The sequence below is a fragment of the Lepisosteus platostomus genome, chromosome 5, assembly GCF_059453375.1.
Source record: "Lepisosteus platostomus isolate fLepPlt1 chromosome 5, fLepPlt1.hap1, whole genome shotgun sequence".
Lineage (NCBI taxonomy): Eukaryota > Metazoa > Chordata > Actinopteri > Semionotiformes > Lepisosteidae > Lepisosteus > Lepisosteus platostomus.
This window is the reverse complement of record NC_142615.1, coordinates 64,706,945-64,728,787: the sequence shown is the minus strand read 5'-3', so window position 1 is coordinate 64,728,787 and position 21,843 is coordinate 64,706,945. Positions and strand designations below refer to the sequence as shown.

Below are 21,843 nucleotides of genomic sequence, written 5' to 3'. Positions count from 1 at the left end.
ACCAAGAGCTCAAAGTGACGTCTGCATTTACCGTTTAGACTTTTCATCTCGGGTGCACTTTTAGAAAGTAAAGATAGAGCAGTTGTGTTGAATCACGCTATGACAGTCGTCAGCAGAGTGGCGCAGCAGAAGCGTGCTGGGTCCATAACCCAGAAGTTGATAGTTTGAAACCATCTTCTGCTATGTGACTGCGACAAGACTGAAGTCATGCTTATTGGTACCCCTCATCAACTTCGTAAAGCCAGGACTATAATCCTATCTGTAGATGGCTCTCTACTTGAGCTTCAATCAAAATTGAAAAACCTTGGGGTTATATTCGATTCTGGCTTAACATTTGACCCACATATTCAGCATACTGTCAAAAACATATTTTTTTCACCTTAGAAATATCGCAAGACTACGCCCTATGCTATCATTAACTGTGGCTGAAAAACTGATCAACATATTTGTATTCTCTCGAATTGACTACTGCAATGCTCTACTCGCTGGGGTATCTAAATCTACTCTGAACAAACTGCAGTATGTCCAAAATTCAGCAGCCAGAATCCTGACCAGGTCTAGTGCAAGTGTTCACATTACTCCTATCCTGGAGTCCTTGCACTGGCTTCCGGTCAAATTCCGTGTAGATTTTAAAATCCTCATGCTCACCTATAAGGCTCTACTCGCCCTACTCCCCACCTAGCAACCTCCGCTCTTCAAATTCTGCCCTCCTTACTGTTCCACAAGCCCGCCTACATTGTATGGGTGATGGGGCCTTCTCCTGTTTTGCCCCCAAGCTCTGGAACTCTTCGCCCAAGGATATCAGAGAGTCACCTTCTCTAAACTCCTTCAAATCCAGACTCAAAACCTTATTCTTCAGAAAAGCTTTTACTTAACTGATACCATTCTCCACCCCTCTGCTCTACTTAGTACCACCTTCCACGGTCTCCTTTATTGTTATTGTTGTATTGTTGTAATTGTAATTGTGTCTTATCTTGTGTATTCTTCTTATTTATTGTTGTATTTTTATTTATTGTTATTGTCATCCTGTAAAGCGTTTTGCGAAGCCACCTTTAAAGGTGCTATATAAAATAAAGTTTATGATTATATTATTATTATATATATTTTACTTTTTTATATCAACAGTATCCCAGTTAATTTTTTAGCCTCGAAAAGATGTTCAGACACATTAATAATAATAATAATAATAATAATAATAATAATAATAATAATAATAATAATAATAATAATAATAATAATAATAATAATAATTGCTTACACTTATATAGTGCTTTTCTGGACATTCCACTCAAAGCTCTTTACAGGTAATGGGGTCTCCCCTCCACCAGGACCAATGTGCAGCATCCACCTGGTGGAATCCTTTCCCTGATCCTGCTGGTGGAACTCAAGAGATCCAGGGATCCAGTCACTGTCTGGGATCTTTGCCCATCAGTCAAACACACAAAATCACAGGTAATAATAATAATAATAATAATAATTGCTTACACTTATATAGTGCTTTTCTGGACATTCCACTCAAAGCTCTTTACAGGTAATGGGGTCTCCCCTCCACCAGGACCAATGTGCAGCATCCACCTGGTGGAATCCTTTCCCTGATCCTGCTGGTGGAACTCAAGAGATCCAGGGATCCAGTCACTGTCTGGGATCTTTGCCCATCAGTCAAACACACAAAATCACAGGTAATAATAATAATAATAAAAAACTTTATTTTATATAGTGCCTTTTAAGGTGGCTTCTCAAAGCTCTTTACAGAATGACAACAACAATAAATAAGAAGAATACACAAGATAAAACACAATTACAATATATAGAGGAGACCATGGATGGTGGTACTAAGAAAAGCAGAGTGGTGAAGAATGGAACCAGTTAAGTAAAGGCTTTTCTAAAGAAGAGGGTTTTGAGTCTGGATTCGAAGGAGTTTAGAGAAGGTGGCTCTCTGATATCCTTGGGGAGAGAGTTCCAGAGCTTGGGGGCATAACAGGAGAAGGCCCTGTCACCCATAAAGTGAAGATGGGCTTGGAGGACAGTTAGGAGACCAGAATTAGAAGAGTGAAGGTTGTGAGGTGGGGAGTAGGGTGATAATAGTTCAGACAGGTACTGAGGTGCCAAGCCATGCAGAGCCTTATACAATAGGTGAGCATGAGGATTTTAAAGTCCACACAGAATTTGACAGGAAGCCAGTGCAGGGACTCCAGGATAAGAGTAATGGGATCATTTGCACTAGACCTGGTCAGGATTCTGGCTGCTGAATTTTGGACATACTGCAGTTTGTTCGAATCACCCCAAGGTTTTTCAATTTAAACTAATAATTTAGACTTTAATAAAGAACTGGGGTGCTGTTCAGGGCAGCCACAATACAGAGAGAACAGGAAAGAAAGCACACCCCAAAATTACAGAGGTGCTGTCTGGAGAAAAGCCCTGTGAGCAATAGAGTCAACTGAACACACACTCTACACTGCAAAATATATCTTTAATAAACTGTTAGCATTTCAGCAGCAGAGTCTTCATCAGGACAAACACACTTGCTTTATTAAGAATCATTACAGACAGCAGTTCCCCACCATGCTCATCCTTGTGAAGGAAGAAGACACTGGATGAACCACAACTGAATATAAACATCTGAGTATCAATATTGCTGTTACACCTATATACATATATACTGTTATATAAGTAAGTGCAATAAGAATTATATACATACATCATATATCATATACAAAAAAGATAAAAATACAACATTAATTTTAAATTACTTTTCATACCATTGGAAACTAACGGCAGGTTTTCAGTGAGTCAGATCTCTTACAAGGAAGAGATCAGTGTTTCAGTGGAAAGTCCTCCCTCTGTGTCCAGGAAGTATCCATTCTTCCTCTCCTGCTGGGAAGGACTGTGTGGATCAGCGACTGACCTGCGGCAGTGTCTGTCTGTATCTCTCTGTCACTCAAATAACTCTGCCTGAGCTCCTCCATCTCTATTCTGTATCTTTCTACAGTCTCTTTCAACTCCTCAGTCTCTCTGCTGTATTTCTCTACTGTCTGCGGGCTGTGTGTGTTCTTGTGTGTCTGCGGGCTGTGTGCTCTTGGGTGTCTGCAGGCTGTGTGTGCTCTTGGGTGTCTGCGGGCTGTGTGTGCTCCTGTGTGTCTGCGGGCTGTGTGTGTTCTTGTGTGTCTGTGGACTGTGTGTGTCTGCTGATTGTGTCTGCGGGCTGTGTGTGCTCTTGTGTGTCTGTGGGCTGTGTGTGTCTGCGGGGTGTGTTTGCTCAAATGTGTGAGTCTGTGCTGCTCTGGTTTCTCCTCCCAGTAAAGCTCCTATCTGAGCTCCTGCTGCAGCTCCTATCACTGTTCCTGCTGCTGCTCCAGTTGGGCCCCTCAAGGCTCCTGCTAGGGCACCTATTGCTGCCCCCAGTTCTGCTCCCAGTATCACTGCTCTTGTGCTGAGGTGCTGCTGCACCAGGTCCAGGGGTCTCTCTGCCTCCTCTCTGGCCTTTTCCTCATAGTGCTGCCTGAGCTCCTCCATCTCCCTCCTGTGTATCTCCTGTCTCTCTCTCCTCTCCCTCTCCTGCTCCTCTCTTACTCTCTTCATCTCTCTCTGCAGCCTCTCTCTCTCCCCTCTCTCTCTCCTCAGCTCCTCCTCCAGCGCTCTCCTCCTCCCCTCATCCCTCTCCTCCCTCAGCTTCACCTCCAGCTCTGCTATCGGCTCCTCCAGCGCTCTGATCTTGTCCTCTCGTGTCTGGATCTCCTCCTCCATCCTGCGGAGGTAGTTCTGCAGCTCCTTCTGGTGCTTCTCCCTCAGTCTCTCCTCCTCCCTCTGTTTGCTCTCCTCTCTGTCCCTCAGGATCTGCAGTTGCCTCTGTCTGATCTGGGACTCGGCCTCCTGGTACATCTCAGTGCTGTAGTAGCTGCCCTTGTTTCCTGCTACCAGCTCCTCTATCTTCTCCAGCAGCTCTGTGACCTGAGTGCTGCCCCTGTCCTTGTTGTTGAGGGTGTGATACCTGTTCCCACACTTCTCCAGCTGCCACTGGAGCTCCCTGCTGCCTGTGTGCACAGACTCCTCCAGCGTCCTGCTGGTCAGATCATCAGCGTGGGTGAACAGGACCATGGTGTGTTCCAGGGCCCTCTCCATGAATATCTCCAGGACTGTCTCCAGTGTCCTCCTCTCCTCCCCTGTGGATCGGCCCAGCGGGGTCACCAGGAGGAAGGCGTGGGGCCCCGGGGCAGACAGGTTAACACAGAGCCCCACATCCCGTCTCCTGTCATCTTCAGACAGTCCAGTGTGGAGCCAGTCTGAAGTGTCCACCACAGTCACCTGTCTCCCTGACACGTGTCCTCTCCTCTTTCGGCTCTCCTGTGACCACGGAGCTGCTGGATTCAGAGGGAAACTCCTCTGAGCCCAGGATGGTATTTCCTGCTGCGCTCTTCCCAGCACCAGTCCTGCCCAGCAGCACAAGTCATAGCTCAGAGCGGCGGGGCTGGAGTCTGGGTCTCACTGCAACAGGAGGAGAGACAGGAGCATCGGGGAGGATACACATGAGAGGAGAACAAGCTTTCCACAGATAACAGGAGACCAATTTGCTCAAAAGTCAAAACTTAAAAGTCATTATGAAAGAAACTTAAAGACGTAAACATCTGGGAATTAGTCTTGGGCATCATGATAACTACAAAGTTTTACCTGATGCTCATGATTTTCATTCATGTCAGAATTTTTTTCCAGTGACTCAAATTCCATCTTAAAAATCTGTGTTCATTTACTGGCCTTCAAATAACAGCAGTCATGCTGTAGTACTATACTATTACAGGGGCAGAGTGTAGAAGGACGTTAATTGAAAAAGGAGAGATAATCTCTTCAATCCAGTTAAGAACAGCACTCTAGGAGAGTGTGCAGTCCAGTGCAATCATCCTGTTGGTATTTCACTCTGAAACTGATCACACCCAGAGTCAGAGTCCACCGTGTCTTTACTTCAGAGGATGAGAAGAGAGAAACAGGCTTAATGCTTCTCAGCACCTGTCAGCACCTGGAATAAACTCAACCTCATGTTCCTGGTACCACATTCCCACTGCTAGGCTGAGCTGCTGTTATTATCTTCCTCATTGTTGGTGTCTCTTGGTCAGGAACTGTCCCTTCAACCTTGAGACCTGTAGTCTTGACCACTTTGTTAAAAAGCAGAATTCAGACTCCAGGCAGTTCTGTAATTCTCCATCTCACCCTGTTTGACACAGATTCTACAACAGGCTGCTGCTGTTCACTCACAGACTCACTGATCTGCAGACAAGCTGTGATGAGTCTTTTAGACTGATGTACAGAAACAGCTCTTGTCTGGGGTTCTAATGATCTGCTGATGTGCTCTTTCCCCCATTCCTGTCCTGCTGGACTTCAGAGCTGCCTTTGACACTAACAGACCAACTGAGGAGGCCATCGCCACTGCTCTACACACTACCCTCTTACACCTAGACGAGAGAAACGTATTTGAGAATGTTGTTGACAACAGCTCAGCATTCAACACCATCGTACCCTCAAGGCTCATCACCAAGCTCCAGGACCTAGGACTAAGCTCCCCTCTCTGCAATTGGATCCTGGACTTTCTGACAGGCCGACCGCAGGTGGTGAGAGTCGGCACAAGTACATCCTCCATTCTGACCCTGAACATCGGCGTCCCCCAGGGCTGCGTAATCAGCCCTCTCCTCTACTCCCTGTTCACCCATGACTGTGTCGCCAGGAACAAAACAAACTCCATCATCAAGTCTGCAGACGATACAACGATCATCAGCTTGACCACAAACGGTGATGAGTCCGCCTACAGGGAGGAGGTAGAAATGCTGACAGCAGCGTGTCAGGACAACAGCCTCTCTCTGAACACCAGCAGAACTTAGGAGCTGATCGTGGACTACAGGAAGCATCGAGGAACAGACCATGCACCCATTCACATCAGCGGGTCCGCTGTGGTCCACATTTTCAAATTCCTAGGTGTCAACATCACAGGCGACCTGACCTGGACCCACCTAACCATTCCCGTAGACAAGACAGCGCCTGTTCTTTCTCCCCAGACTGAAGAAGTTCAGCATGCCGTCACACATCCTGACCAGCTTCTACAGGAGCACCACTGAGAGCATCCAAACCGGCTGCACCACTGCGTGGTGTGGTAACTGCTCCACCCACAAGCTCAAGGTCCTCCAGAGGGTGGTGAAACTGGCTCAGAACACTACCAGCTGCACTACTGAAGACAGAGGATATCTACTCTGTTAGATGCCTCAAGTAGGCCATGTCCATCCTCAGGGACCCCAGTCACCCTAAACACAACTTGCTCTCTCTACTACCATCTGGAAAACCATACTGAAGTATCAGACCAAGAACACCAGGTGTCAGAACAACCTCTTCCCCCAGGCAGTAAGACTGCTGAGCAGCCAACCACAGCAGACACCTGCAGTTACCTCCTTGAACTGACAGGGGGCACTGGCACTCTCAGGATACCTATGAAGAGCACTAAATACCTCCTACCCTGTACCCTACTACTGTCAGGACACCTAAATACCTCCTATCCTTGTGTTACTTCTTCACAATCTGTGAATTGCAATTGTGTCATTTGTTGTATCCTAATGTTAACCCCTGTCTATCCCTCTTAACGAGCCTTTAACCAGCTCGCGGACAAAGCATTTCAATGCCGACAACACCGCTGTGTGCTGTACTGTTCGTGCATTGATCTATAAACCTTGATTGATTTTTGGTCAGACAGTTTAAAGGACAGATTACAGAGATTGAGCTGCTGTGTGATGGGTTAAATCTAATCTCCCTGATAGAAAACAGTTTAATTAAAGCACAGAGGATTTAAACAGATACAGATCTGTGTGCCACTGTGTTAGTCATACAGTACAGAGTGGAGCACAGTATTATTTGAATTCCTAATAGGACACAAGATGGTTGAATCTCTCAGTTGATGACCAGTAAGATCAGTGAATCAGTAATACAGCATCAATCACACTCACTGGTGGGAGGGATGTCTATACTGTTCCTCCTCTTGACAGGCAGGCTGGGCTCCTCTGTCTTTCTCCAGCTCCTCTTCCTTCAGTGTTTTTCTCATCTTCTCCTTCAGCTCCTCTTCTCTTCTCCACTCCTCCTCCAACCTCTGTCTGAGCTCATCTTCTCTCTCTCTCTCCCTTCTTTCATACTTCTGTCTCAGCTCCTCTGTCTCTCCTCCAACCTCTGACTCAGCTCTTCTGTCTCTCTCCATGTCTCTCCTCCTCCCTCTGTCTCAGCTCCTCTGTCTCTCTCTGTCTCTCCTCCAACCTCTGTCTCAGCTCATCTATCTTTCTCTGTCTCTCCTCATCCTTTTGTTTAATATATATTTTCTAGTTCAGTGTTTATTTCTTTGATGTGAGTAGTGAAGTACAGCCCATAGTTTCCTGCCACCAAGTCCTTTATCTTCTTCAGCAGCTCTGTGAACGGAGTGTGGTCGCCCCTGTTCTTGTTGATGAGAACATGATACCTCTTTCCCACATTTCTACAACAGCCACTGGAGATCCTTCCCTTCTCTCTCAATGTGCCACTCAATGGTTGTAAGTCTCAGTGTGTCCCCCCAGGTGAACAGCACTATTGTGTGTCTCCAGACTCTCTCACTGAGAAGCTCCAGTTGTTCCTCCAATAATCTCCTGTCTCACTCTGTGAACGATGAGGTCACAGGAGTGACCAGGAGGAGGGCGTGGGGTCCTGGGGGACACAGAGACACACTGCGCACAACCTCCTGTCTGACATGCTGTGGATCAGTCCTTATTATCCATGGAAAAGAGGAGTAGCCTGGAGTGTTAACCACAGTGATCTGCCTCCCAGCTACTTCACCCTGTCTCTTCACACACTTCTCAGTTCTTCTCTCAGTGTCAAACATCTCTCTGAACAGGATGGTGTTTCCTGCTGAGCTCTTCTCAGACCATCTCTCCCCCAGCAGCACGATCCTGATCTCTGAGAGACTGTGTGGTGCCTCATGGGAATCAGCCTGTCCCTCCCCTGTCAGAGAGAAAGATCACAGATTATTTACATTATAAAGTTCTTATCACAGATATTTTCACTATTCATCCCATTTAAAATTTACGATAAAAACTTTTCTATATCTTTTCTATTGTCCCTGCCCTGTGAGAGAGGAAGAACACAGATTATTGAGATTATATTTCTGTGTATTCTCTGTAGTACACAAAATGCTCTGTTAATGTTAATGTTAATCAAACTGTATTCTTACAACATTCTTATTCTGTATTCTTACAATTTATATAAGATATGTATTTTATTTTTAACTGTTCTCTCAATAGTACATGTTTATTTTTCATAAGGATTTTTTTCTTAGAATAATTTAACCTCACTGAAAGGTTAGATTTCTCTCATCTGATAAACAACAAAGACATTTTTTCCATCGCCTTCCTTGTTCATCTTTACCAAGGGCATCAATAATTCTGGAGGGCACTGTAGAGTCCTACTAAAACTCTGAGTGTCCAATGGCAATTCAGACACATATGGTACTCCTGTATGTAATATGAACCTTTATACCACCTTATTTTAAAGATACATAAAAAATGTCAAATCATTCAGTCCATCCTGATTCTTCAGTAGTGAGTCTAAAATGTCACATTTCATAAAGAAATGTTTGGGACTCAACCACCTGGCTGGGAAACCTGTGTTTTGTATAGTTTCAACACTTAGGGATGTCAGATCGCTTAAAAACTATCTAATGTGTTCCACACTGAAGAGAATTAGCATGATGTTAGTTTAAAAACAGTAAAACTGACAAGCTGAAAGAACAGAGTCTCTTTTCTCTGAAGGGAGTGTCCCACACTGACAGGCTGAAGGAACTGAGTCTCTTTAGTCTGAAGGGAGTGTCCAACAGTGACAGGCTGAAGGAACTGAGTCTCCTTAGTCTGAAGGGAGTGTCCCACAGTGACAGGCTTAAGGAACTGAGTCTCTTTAGTCTGAAGGGAGTGTCCCACAGTGACAGGCTGAAGGAACTGAGTCTCTTCAGTCTGAAGGGAGTGTCCCACACTGACAGGCTGGAAGCACTGAGTCTCCTTAGTCCGAAGGAAGTGTCCCACACTGAGAGGCTGAAGGAACTGAGTCTCTTTAGTCCGAAGGGAGTGTCCCATACTGACAGGCTGGAAGCACCGAGTCTCCTTAGTCTGAAGGGAGAGTCCCACACTGACAGGCTGAAGGAACTGAGTCTCTTTAGTCTGAATGGAGTGTTCCACACTGAGAGGCTGAAGAAACTGAGTCTCTTTAGTCTGAAGGGAGTGTCCCACACTGACAGGCTGAAGGAACTGAGTCTCTTCAGTCTGAAGGGAGTGTCCCACACTGACAGGATGAAGGAACTGAGTCTCTTTAGTCCGTAGGGAGTGTCCCACACTGACAGAGTGAAGGAACTGAGTCTCCTTAGTCTGAAGGAAGTGTCCCACACTGAGAGGCTGGAGGAACTGAGTCTCTTCAGTCTGATGGGAGTGTCCCACACTGACAGGCTGTTGGAACAGAGTCTCTTTAGTCTAAAGGGAGTGTCCCACAGTGACAGGCTGAAGGAACTGAGTCTCTTTGGTTCGAAGGGATTGTCCTACACTGACAGGGTGAAGATAGTGAACCTCATATATACAAAATATTCAACATCCTCAGAGACAGTTAGTCATCATTAAAGACCAGTTAGATATTGACATCTCAGAGTTCCTCAGAACTAACATTGAAACCTAAAGCAACACTAATACTTAAAATCAGGTTTGGGAGGCTCTACTGTACAAGGAGGGGCGTGAGAGAGGGGAACAAGCCGATACCCTGGCTTCTCTCCAGACACAGCTTGATGAGCTCCTCCAGTCAGCACAGGAGAAACAGCTGCATGAGAACCTGGAATCATTACTAATTATGGGCCAAATAAATTCCTCTCTTGTTAATCTGTACTGCTTCCTTTCTGGTATTATCAACTGTACAATAAACACGGCCTCTGAGCAACAAACAGGAAATTATTCTATTTGAGCGTGTCTGAGCATCATGAATACTAATAGTGTGAATCCAATACCATCAGCAAACAGTCAGGTTTTACATCAATCATTTTTGCCTGAAATAAACACTTTATTAAAATATTTAGTACAGTTCAGACAGCTTGAGTTTACAGTATCGATCTCTGATCTCTTGACAGGAGAAAGTGAAAGTAAATCAGCTCCTGTCGTCTCCTAGTTCAGACCCTGACACTTTAGGGAGTACAGACTGAAACCCCACTAAACAACACCCCTGACCAGCAGTCAGGACACTGGGGTCCACACCCTACTCTCACACACAGTGTCCCGGGACCTGTACTGACCAGCAGTCAGGACTCTGGGGTCCACACCCCTACTCTCACACACAGTGTCCATTGGGGTCCACACCCCTACTCTTTTACACAGTGTCCTGGATCTGTACTGACCAGGACACTGGGGTCCACACCCCAGTCTCACACACAGTGTCCTGGATCTGTACTGACCAGCAGTTGGGACACTGGGGTCCACACCCCACTCTCACACACAGTGTCCTGGATCTGTACTGACCAGCAGTTGGGACACTGGGGTCCACACCCCTACTCTCACACACAGTGTCCTGGATCTGTACTGACCAGCAGTCGGGACACTGGGGTCCACACCCCTACTGTCACACACAGTGTCCTGGGATCTTTACTGACCAGCAGTCAGGACTTTTTTATATTTATACATACTGTGTGCTTGTCGTTGTCAACACCCCTTCTCTTACAGTGTTTTTTCTGTGGATTGTAACCTTTCTTATGTTCAGACAAAGAGATGTTGACTTTTATGTTTTATATTGCAGTGCTTGCTGAGCACTGGCCAGGCTGTAAAGTGCCAGTGTATTCACCCCCCTTGGACTTTTTCACATTTTATTGTTACAGCATGAAACCATGATGTATTTATCTGATATTTTTTTCCACTCATCAAACAGAGAAGGTTTCAGCAGACAAGGTAGCTTGTAGTACACACAGTCACAGCTGCCTGTGCATTACTGTGTAAAATACCCCTCTCCTGGTTAGGAAAAAAAATATATTCAATAAATTAAATTCGAATTTTAAAAATCAGCGTAGGGTTAACCTTCAAGAAACTATAAAAGAGAAAAAAAAACACAAGTGTTTAAACTTCAAGCTCAGCTGTAAGTCACCTTATAAATCACATGTATATTGACCATATGTCACAAATCGCACCCACGCATGCAAGCGCTACCGCATTCCCACGAGCTTTTCCCTTCCCAAACATGCACGCACCAACCTCTCTTCTATTTCAACCCTCACCAGACCCCTATTCATTGCTCACGATTGAGATCTTCTCCCTGAGCTCTGCACCTAGTGCTATTTTGCTTAATCTATTGTTTGACTCCTGGATCTTGACCCTGCCTTCCCTCTTGACAACGTCTTCGGCTCCCGACTTAGTACAGACGCCCTAACTACTCTTTCCTGGATATTGGACCCTGCCTTGCTTCCTCGACGACGTCTCCGCCTCCCGATTCTGTACCGACAGTTCTACAACACCTTCAAGGTTCCTGAACCCTGCCTGCTTCCTCGACTACGCCTTCGCCTCCCGATTCAGTACCGATGCTCCAACTATGCCTACCCATATTTTGGACTCAGCTAGCTTCCCCGACTACACGTTCGCCTATCGATTCTAAACCTAAGATCCCCTACCGAAGAGCCCCGCATAGGATCCCTATCCTCCGCAGTCAGTCCATCCTTGACAGAATCGTGAGCCCAAAGATGGACCCCGCGGGCTCATTTAATCCCCTGGCTCTCCTGTCCCAGCACTCCCAGGCACTGGATCAGCTCACTGCCAGCTTCCAACATCTCACTAACCTGGTCTCCAGTTCCCCCCCTCAGCCACTCGCTTCCCAACCTCCCACTCGTGACTAATCCCACTCAGCCCCCAGTTCCAGTCACCTCCTCCTGTCCCCTGCCTCCTCCCACACCGGACCAATTCGACAGTACGCCGAATATGTGCCAGGCTTATCTGACGCAATGCTGGATGGCTTTTAACCTTCTTCCGGATTGTTTTCGACTGACCGCGAACGCGCTGCCTTTATAGTGGTCTACCTTTCTGGCCGGGCGATGGAGTGGGCTGCAGGCCTTCTCGCCAGGAATGCCCCAGAAACCTCGGACTTTGCATAGTTCCAGGCAGCTCTGACGGCCACCTTCGAACAGGTTGAGTCTTCTTACTTTGCCGCCTCGCGTCTGTCCTTGTCGCAGGGTACTCGTCCCCTCCAGGAATATGTGATGGACTTTCGGGTCTTGGCCTCTCAGCTCGCTTGGAACCCAGAAGCCCTCATCCATCAGTTCCATGGGGGACTCTCCGAGGAACTTAAGGATCACCTGGCCCTCCTCCCTTACCACACGCTGACTCTGGAGAGTTTTGTTTTCCTTGGCCACCAAGATCGATGTCCGCCTACAGCAACGTAGGACCGAACGCCTCCTGCTCCATTCTGCTTCCAGCCACACCACTCCCGGTTCCACTCCTGCTGCACCTTTTCACGCCCTCCTCATCTAGTCTTTCTCTGGAGGAACGCAACCGCCGACTTTCAGAGGGGCGCTGCCTCTATTGTGGGGCTTCCGACCACCTCCGAGCCTCCTGTCCGGTGTGACCCTTCGTTTGTCTGTCCCCCTCCAAATCCCTCCAGTATCCTTTCTCTCAACCCTTCTGCCTCTGGAATGTCCTGCTGGGCTTTTCTGGGAATTTCTTTTTGCTTTCGCTGACTCAGGTGCAGCGGGAAACTTTTTAGATTCTGGACTCGCTGCCTCCTTGAAGATTCCCTTACTGCCCGTCTCCCCTCCCATCTGCATTCAGTCCATCGATGGTTCCTCCCTCTCTCCAGGATTGGTGGAGTGGCAGACCATCCCCATCTCCCTGCATATTGGTGCCACCCACCTGGAACGTATTCAGCTTCTCCTCCTCCACTCTCCTTCACTCCCACTTATTCTTGGTTTCCCTTGGCTACAGTTCGTCTTTTTAGAATTTTATGAATGACATCTTCTGGGACATCATTCACCAGTACTCGCTCGTCTATTTGGATGATAATTTAATTTATTCCAGTAGCCTTCAGGAGCATGTCATTCATGTCAGGGAGGTCCTAACTCGTCTCATAAAGAACAGCCTCTATGCCAAGCTGGAAAAATGCACTTTCCATGTTTCCACTGTTCAATTTCTCGGTTATGTCATCCCTCCTCTGGGCATCGAGATGGACCCCTCCAAGACGGCTGCCATTATGGACTGGCCAACTCCCAGGAACTTGAAGCAGGTTCAATGCTTTCTTGGATTTTCTGGCTTTTACCGTCGTTTCATTCAGGACTTCAGCTCCGTTGCCGCTCCCATCTCCACCCTCACACATAAGGGTCCGACTCTGGGCAAGTGGACCAATGAGGCTGATCGTGCCTTCCTACGTTTGAAACACCTCTTCACCACGGCTCCCCTCCTTTGTCATCCTGATCCCTTGCTGCCCTTCGTCCTGGAGGTTGATGCCTCTGCCCATGGTGTTGGAGCTGTCCTGTCTCAGCGAAACAGGGATAGTACTACTCTCCACCCCTGTGCCTTCTTCTCCAGGCGCCTCTCCCTGGCTGAGGTTAACTACGATGTGGGAGACAGAGAGCTCCTGGCCATCAAGCTTGCTCTGGAAGAATGGAGGCATTGGGTGGAGGGAGCTCAACATCCATTCACCATTCTCACTGACCACAACAACCTGTACTTTGTCCAGTCTGCTCGGCCCCTTAATTTTCTCCAGGCCAGATGGTCCCTATTTTTTGCCCATTTTTCCTTTTTCATGACATATACCCCCAGTTCTAAGAATATCAAGGGGGACGCCCTCTCACTTCTATTTGACCCACCGGAGCTCGAACTCCCTCCTGAACCCATCATCCCCTCTCACCAGATCATCGCTGCCGTCTGTCCCAACATCGAGCACCTCATCCGAAATGCCCTCAAGGACCACACCGTACCTCCCTCGTGCCCTTCTGACAAGCTGTTTGTGACTGATCAGGTTTGCTCCGCTGTTCTCCAGTGGGCTCATGACTCTCAGGTCATGCGGGTCATCCTGGCGTCCGCCGAACTCTGGAACTTGTTTCTGGGGACTTCTGGTGGCCCTCCCTAAGGGCTGATGTCTCGGATTACGTAAGAGCTTGCCCCACCTGCACTCATATTAAAACACCCCATCACCAAAAGGCTGGTCTTCTCCAACCCCTTCCAGTACCCGCACGGCCATGGTCTCATATTTCTGTGGACTTCCTCACGGACCTTCGCAGGAGCCAGGGCAACACGGTTATTATGGTCGTCATTGACAGGTCTCCAAGGCGGCTTATTTCGTTCCCTGCCACTCCCTGCCTTCTGCCCAACAAATGGCCAACCTGTTTGTACAGCAGGTTGTTCATCTCCACGGGATCCACGGGATTGAGGACATTGTTTCTGATCGAGGTCCGCAGTTTGTCTCTCGCTGCCGAGTATGCTCAAAACGCCCTGTACTCTTCCGCCACTGGCATGTCTCCCTTTCTATGCTCCCTGGGTTATCAACCTTCGCTCCTCCGGAAGCTGGTTTCTGACACGGACCTTCCCTCGATCCAATTATATATCTCTTCCTTAAAGAAGCTTTGGAAAACGGCCCGGCGCGCCCTCCTAAAAGCCTCACACCGCTATAAGACCTTCGTGGATCGGCACAGAAGGCCTTTTCCCAGACATAGCAGAAGGCAATTTGTCTGGCTCTCAACACGCAACATCTCTCTCCATCAACCCTCCCGCAAGCTGGGGCCCAGATTTATTGGTCCCTTCCGGGTAATTTCCCAGATCACTCCAGTCACCTTCCACCTGGCTCTCCCCCCCACCCTTTGCATTCACCCCACCTTTCATGTTTCCATTCTCAGGTCCTACCACAGGTCACCCCTCTACAGGCCGCAACCTCATCCACCTCCACCTCATTCCATCGCTGGATCCACCACCTATGCAGTCAATTAGATCCTCAAATGTCGTTGGTATAGGGGTTCAAGACAATTTCTGGTCGACTGGCTCGGCTATGGTCCTGAGCAGAGAACCTGGGTCTCTGAACGGGACATCCTGGACAAGACCCTTATCTCGGACTTTCTTCACTCCCGTGCTCCTCCTCTATCTATGGCATCCGGAGCTGCCCCTGAGGTGGGGGGTACTGTCACAAATCACTCTCACGCAGGCAAGCGCTCCCGAATTCCCACGAGCTCTCCCCATACCAAACGTGCATGCATCAATCAGTCCTCTATTTAAACCCTCACCAGACGCCCTGTCAGCGCTCACGAATTGAGATTCTCTCACTGAGCTTTGTTTCGACCAACTCCTTCGCTATTGTACTGTTTCTCCCCTTGACCTAGACACTGCTGTTCTTCGACTACGCCTTTGCCTCCCGATTTCGTACCTTCGCCTCTACAGTGCTCTCTTGGATCCTGACCCAAGCCTGTTTCCTCGATTACGCCTTTGCCTTCTGATTCAACGGCAACGCCTCTTCAAGGCCTTCCCGGATTATGATCCCTGCCTGTTTCCTCTTTTACGCCTACGCCTTCTGATTCTACATCGACGGTTCTACACGCCTACCTGGATTTTGGACTTCGCTATTACTCTGACTATGCCTTTGTCTAGCACTTATCCTTCCTAAAAGCACCGCATAGGAACCCGATCCTCGGCAGTCAATCCTTCCGTGACATTACCTAGAGGCTGCTCTTCTCCTCCTTCAATCTCTTCTTCTCTTTCTCCACTTCCCATCTCCTCTTCTCCACCTGCTGCTTCATCTGTTCCTTCTCCTCCTTTTCCAAGATTTTCCTCCTCTTTTTCAAAACTCTCCTCCATTTCATCTCCTCCTTTTCCATGATTTTCCTCCTCTTCTCCTCCTGCTTCATCTGTTTCTTTTTCTCCTTTTACACAATTTCCCCCCTCTTCTCCTCTGGCTTCATCTGTTTCTTCTCCTGTTTTTCCAAGATTCCCCTCTTCTTCTCCTCCTCTCCATCTTCTCCTTCAATTGTTTCTTCTCTTGCTTCTCCAAAACTCTCATCCTTTCCTCCTCCTCCTTCATCTGTTTCTTTTTCCCCACTCCTTCTCCTCTTGCTTGTTTCTTCTCCTGCTTCTCCAACAGTTTCCTCCCTCCTTCTCTTCCTTTGCTTGTTTCCTCTCCTCCTCTTCCCAAACTCTCCTCCTTTGCTCATTTCTTATTCTCCTCCTTCAGCTGCTGTCTGAGTCCAAGGTTGTACTCCCTATTTACTCACGACTGCACAGCAAGACACAGCAATAACCGCATCATCAAGTTTGCCGATGACACCACTATAATAGGACTGATCAGTGATGATGACGAGTCCACTTACAGGGATGAAGTTGTACAGCTGCTTAGGTGGTGTCATAGCAATAAACTGGACTTGAACATAAAGAAAACGAAAGAGCTAATAGTGGACTTTCGGAGACACAGGCCACACACTCACAGCCCACTCAGTATTGATGGAACGGAAGTGGAAACAGTCACCAGCTTTAGGTTTTTGGGAATTCACATCTCTAAAGATCTAACCTGGACTGTGAACACTGACTCTATCATGAAGAAGGCTCAGCAGCGCCTTTATTTCTTGAGGTGCCTCAAGCGATGGGGGATGCCAATACATGTGTTGGTGAACTTCTACCGCTGCACTATCGAGAGCGTCCTCACCAACGGGATCACCGTGTGGTATGGCAACACCTCTTCGCGAGAAAGAAAGGCACTGCAGAGAATGGTCAATATGGCCCAGAAGATCATTGGCTGCGGTCTCACCGAGATTAAACAGCTCTATGAGGACCGCTGCCGTGGTAGAATTCTGGCCATCACAGAGGACAGTCACCACCCTGGGCATGAGCTCTTCACCCCACTGCCCTCAGGCAAGAGATATAAGAGCATACGGACACTTACCACTAGATTCTTCAATAGCTTCTATCCACAAGCAGTGAGACTGGCGAACACATTTAGCCATCCCCTTCGGACCACACCTACACCATCACCATCTACCTCTTTATGATTTCTTATCTATTGCACATCTCCAGTCATTGTTTACACGTCTGTATTGTTTACATTCAAACTGTCTACATGTTTACTTGCACATTGTCTATTGTTTGTTTGTACATTGTCTTGATGCACTGTTTGCACTTTGTTTTGTTTTACACTTGTTTTACAATCGAGAGACTTTCTGTAAGTAAGAATTCCATTGTACCAGCATCGGTTACATATGGCAAGAAAGTTCAAGTTCAAGTTCAAGTTCAAGTTCAAGCTGCTTCATCCTCTCCTCCTCCATTCCTCCTTCTCCTTCTGCTTCCTCTCCTCCTCCTGCTGCAGGCTTTTCACCAGCCCCTGAGCGTAGGCCTTCCACCTCTTCTGCTCCTTCTTCTCCCATCTCACCTCGTGGTTATGCTGCTCCCTCCTGTTCTCCTCTGTCTCCCTGGAGTGTCTCCTCTCCTCCTTGTCCATGGTCCTCCTCATCTCATCTGCTGCCTTGGAGCGTCTCCTCTCCTGCTTCTCCTCAGTCTTCCTCCTCTGTTCCTTCTCCTTCTCCTGTCTCCTTTTCTCTTTCTCCAGCACCTTCCTCCAGTCCTCCTCCTCCTTCTCCTGTCTCCTCTCCTAGAATTAGTGTTAAAACAGATACACTGACTGGACACTACAGTACATTAACACTGCACTGAGAGAGAGAGAGAGAGTTTAATACAGACTCACTGACTGAACACTACAGTAAAAGTTCCCTCCTCACCTCTCCTAGAATCTCAAGAGCTACAGGGTCCTCTAGGTGTCTCAGCACCTGTGTTCTGACTTTCAGCAACTCTGGAGGCTTGTCTTCAGGGCTCAGACATTCCTGACTCTCCTGCTTCCTCTGCCTCTTCTTCCTCTTCTTAGTCTTCTGCACCCCAGCCTTCTCCTGGGAGGTGATGGGAGGGAGGTGAGGGAGGGGTCTGGGGACAGGCAGCTGGCTGGACAGTGGGGCAATGACCTGTAGTGGGTCAGCGTCAGGATTGGAAAAGGTAGACATGTTGTCCTCTTCATCTTTTTCAGGGCTGACTTGGAAAGCACAACTCTTCGACCTGGACACTGAAGACAGACACAGGACTTTGCTGCTGGGGTCAGTTCTTGACTTCTAATTCTTAATATACCCTCACTATATGCACTGTGACTGTAATAAGGTACAGGTGAGTCTGTACTGTGTGTCCAGTTGACTCTACACAAGGACAGAGGTTCTGTTCACTTCTCACCTGTTTCTGAATCTCAGGAGCTCTGAAGTTCCTCGAAGGAGAGGGCTCTTCTGGGTGTTGATGGGGGCGGCATGGAGCAGTCGGCAGGGAGTTTAGTGAGCTGAGCAGGGTCACAGGTGATCGAAGAGGGAGGGCCCAGGGGCACCAAGGTCCAGGAGAGGGAGGGATCGACAGCTTGTTTTCTTCGACAGCCTCGCCCACCTGGATCATGCGTCTCTTGGGCTGTGGAGACTGAAGACACACAGAAGACCTTTCTGTTCCTGCTAAATCCCACAGCAGGTCAGACTGTCCTAAGACTACTACAAAGAGAAAAAATAAACCTGCTTTTCACAGACCTCGGCCACAGCGTCTCCAAGGTACCTCTGCAGGATGAGGTCAACATCGACATTGGCTGCAACCTGGTGGAAGCACTTGTCCACCTCGGAGCAGTCACACCTGACCTTTGTGTTTTCGAAGTAGGACTTCAGTGTCTCCTTGTAGTCATGCTGCTTCATGATTCCTGTGCTCTGGAAGGGAAAATCCTGGGAATAAGGGGAGGGAGAAACAGGCAAGATGTCCTGTATATATAACAGCAAGCTGGAGTCCCAGCCCAGCTCCTGTCTCTCTCCCCTTGGATCTGGAAGATTTCCTGGGGACCAGGTTGAGTGGGGTGACACAGGTATCTTGGAAGGTTGAGGGGGACAGGAGAGTCGTCCCAGCCCCTGCGTACTGCAGTGCGAGCTGGACAAGGGGGAGGGGTTTCAGGGGCTCACCAATCCCACTAAGCAGCCTCTGATCCAAACTCGGCCAGGACCTCATCGTACAGCTCCAGGCAGTCCAGCTGGATGGAAGACATCGCATTCTGAGCCCAGGTCCGCAACCGGCTCCCCTCCACCTAGAGCAGCCCCTCCAGCTCAACCCGCAGGTCCTCACTGAGACACCACAGGGCAGCCGGGGCCAGGCTGGGGTGAGTGGGCGTGCCAGCAGGTAGGTGAGGGGGTGCTCTAGAGGGTGCACATGAGGGAGTATTGGTATGTCCAAGGAGGAGGTCAATGGCCTGTCCCTCTGTCCCTCTCCATGCCCTTCGAGCTGTGCCACGGCTGGGTCTTGGTCTCCTGCCTGGTGATTTGTTGGCTGGCCTGAGGGGACAGGGGCACAGAGACGGCATGAATGCACAGACAGAAAACTGAGAGGGTCTTCTCTAGGAGGACAAGGCCGTGCCTCTGGTCTCCCAGCAATCACAGTCCCCAGCTGTGAGCAAACTTTTGACAGATGTCACAGACACATCAGGCTCACAGACTCACAGCTCTCAGCATCCTGAGGGGCGACACAGGGGGAGTCTGCTCCCTCTTCCTCCGACAGTCTGCAATCGTCTCCTTAATGATCTGTAGGAGGAGAGATACTGTCCCATCAGATGACAGCAGCAGACCTGACCCAACCCCACCTCCCCTTTCACACACACCCACACACAGGCATGACTGTGTCACCTTCATCACCACCTCCACCATCACAATCTCCATGATCTTAATCACGATCATCTGCATCACCATTCTAATAAATGATCAACTACACCATCTTCATCACCATATCCTTCTTCATCATGAACATCATCATGTCCACCATCATCATCAACAGCTTTTTCATCAAGACCATCATCATCAAGACCACCTTAATTATCTTCACTATCATCTGCATCACCATCATCATCCTGAGCAGAACACACTGGTTGTCTTACTCTGAAAGAGTCTTTGCTCACAGCCCCTGTATCGGTCGCCCCTCTCTGGCCTTTCAGGGTCACGTCCGTCTCTGTCGAGATCTTTCAGTAAGTTGACTACTTTAGTCTCAACAGCAGCAGTAGACCAAGTTTATGCGTCTTGGAACAGGCTTATTCTTAGTCAAACAGTATTAAACACAGTAGTAAAACAGTATTTAAAACTGAGAAGCAGGAGGCATTTCTTTACATAGAACGGCGTGGGGGTGTGGAACAAGCAGTCTAGTCATGTTGTTGAAGCTGATTCCCTGGTTTATCTCAGGAGAAAGCTGGATGAGACCCTATAGTCAGGACAGGTGGCACTACTGTACTAAGAGGGTGGTGGGTGGGTGGAACAAGCTACCCAACCATGTCGTTGAAGCCAATACTCACATTTCTTTGGGATCTGCCCCAGGCATCAGTGTGAAGCCCCTCTCCCTGCTTGTCCTTTCCTCTCTTGTCTTGAGTGAGTCTCTCCCGGCAGTGCTGGGGAGGAGGAAACAGAGTTACCAGCCAGGCACACAAACACACCTTCATCATCATCATCATGGGCCAAGATGACCCTAAATCACAGTGGTCTGTCTTCCTCGAACCAGAAGCAGTGTCCAGCCTTCAGCTATCCAGCTTCATGATCCCCAGCATCCCTGCTGTGGCCTGTTGATGGGCCAGTTCTCCTAGACCAGGAGTCTCAAGCCCCATTCCAGTCACTGGAGAGCTAAGTGCATCTCCAGGTTTTCTTTTGAACTGGGGCTAGCCAATTAAACAATTAAGCTAATTATTTTCTTAGTAAGATGTGGAAATAATGTGTTCAATAATATATTTTAATGTCTCTCACTGTTGAAGACTCAAAACGTTCAAGGCACAGTTAAATATTTTAGGCCTGTAAAATGGAATTAGAATAATTTTTCGTTTAATTAAAAAAATGGATAAACTTTGTAACCGAGATCTGGACAGAAAACTAGGAGACGGACCCTCTAGGAATGGAGTTTGAAACCCCCTGTCTCTCACACCCTCTCAATCCTAATAATAATAACAACAATAATAATAATAATAATAATAATAATAATAATAATGCAGACTCACTGTTTTTGGGGTCCACATCCTGTGTCAGTTGAGTCTCCTGTTACCTCCTTCCTGAACTGTCAGACACACTTCTGTTACAGACAATGGCTGGACCAGACTCACAAGCACACACACCACACAGACACACACTCCCACACACAAACACACACACAGACGCACATACTGTCATGTAGAGTCTTCTCTTCCCCAAGAGAGGATGGCAGAGCCCTGCTACTGCAATTGGTTTTAATTTTAGGAGGAGGAGGAAGAGGAAGAAGCACAATATGAACTAGAACAGCCGTGGACTCACAGCTCTCTGGGTCTGGGGCCTGACTCTTGAACCTGTCTCCAGTCTCTGGTGGGTCTGGACATCTTCTCTGTTCACCTCTGTTGACATCTGTGGACAAGACAGTTCTGTTAGACAAACGAGTTCGACCAGACTTCACTCTCACAGTCAATCAATCAATCATTTTTTTCTTATAATGTGCCATTTAATCCAGAGCATCATAGCACTTTACAAAACATGCCTAGAAAATAGGGTATAAATGTGTAATACTGTAGTTTCTGAATTAACTGCTTGGATAATCCAACTATCACTGTTGTTGTTACTGCTGCTATTACTTCGACCATGACTACAAATTCTAAAACTAATTCTGATACTAATACTCTCCTGCTCCCCACGGTTAGTCCCTTTGGACGTCCGTGACAAATACTAATTCTGATACTAATACTCTTGCTACTTCTGCTGTCATTATTTGTAATAGTGATAAAAACAGAGCACTCACAGCTCTGTGGACATTGGTCTGGACTCTACACCCACAAACT

General features: G+C 47.8%; 1 protein-coding gene, 1 long non-coding RNA gene and 1 pseudogene across 4 annotated transcripts in view; 1 reads left to right on the top strand and 2 right to left on the bottom strand.

Moving 5' to 3' along the window:
* The window catches only part of LOC148671272 (uncharacterized), a 170,859-nt gene that overhangs the window by 83,745 nt on the left and 65,271 nt on the right, over positions 1–21,843 (top strand). The gene's annotated exons all lie outside the window — the stretch shown is intronic.
* LOC148671279 (GTPase IMAP family member 7-like) lies at positions 2,452–4,374 on the bottom strand (annotated as a pseudogene).
* LOC148671278 (uncharacterized) lies at positions 6,852–21,401 on the bottom strand. 3 transcript variants are annotated; one of them, XM_088631782.1, is made up of 8 exons: positions 21,040–21,401; positions 20,350–20,442; positions 19,511–19,591; positions 18,563–19,345; positions 18,228–18,458; positions 17,732–18,066; positions 17,386–17,604; positions 6,852–7,989 (listed from the first exon to the last, which is right to left on the bottom strand). In XM_088631782.1, exons 6-8 carry the CDS (start codon positions 18,005–18,007, stop codon positions 7,834–7,836), a joined length of 651 nt encoding a protein of 216 aa, XP_088487908.1. In that variant the 5' UTR covers positions 18,008–18,066; positions 18,228–18,458; positions 18,563–19,345; positions 19,511–19,591; positions 20,350–20,442; positions 21,040–21,401; the 3' UTR covers positions 6,852–7,833. The 3 variants fall into 3 exon arrangements, with proteins under 3 accessions (XP_088487908.1, XP_088487909.1, XP_088487910.1); XM_088631783.1 differs by lacking the exon at positions 21,040–21,401 and having other exon boundaries at positions 18,228–19,345; positions 20,350–20,993; XM_088631784.1 differs by lacking the exons at positions 6,852–7,989; positions 21,040–21,401 and having other exon boundaries at positions 15,939–17,604; positions 20,350–20,993.

Bases quoted from the DNA above. Each gene is read 5' to 3' on its own strand.
- LOC148671278 (XM_088631782.1), bottom strand. From the start codon at position 18,007: ATGTCTACCTTTTCCAATCCTGACGCTGACCCACTACAGGTCATTGCC. The intron at 17,605-17,731 runs GTGAGGAGGGAA...CACTAATTCTAG, and splicing joins CTCTTGAGATTCTAGGAGAG to GAGAGGAGACAGGAGAAGGA. The intron at 7,990-17,385 runs GTGAGATGGGAG...TCTCTCTGACAG, and splicing joins GGGAGCAGCATAACCACGAG to GGGAGGGACAGGCTGATTCC.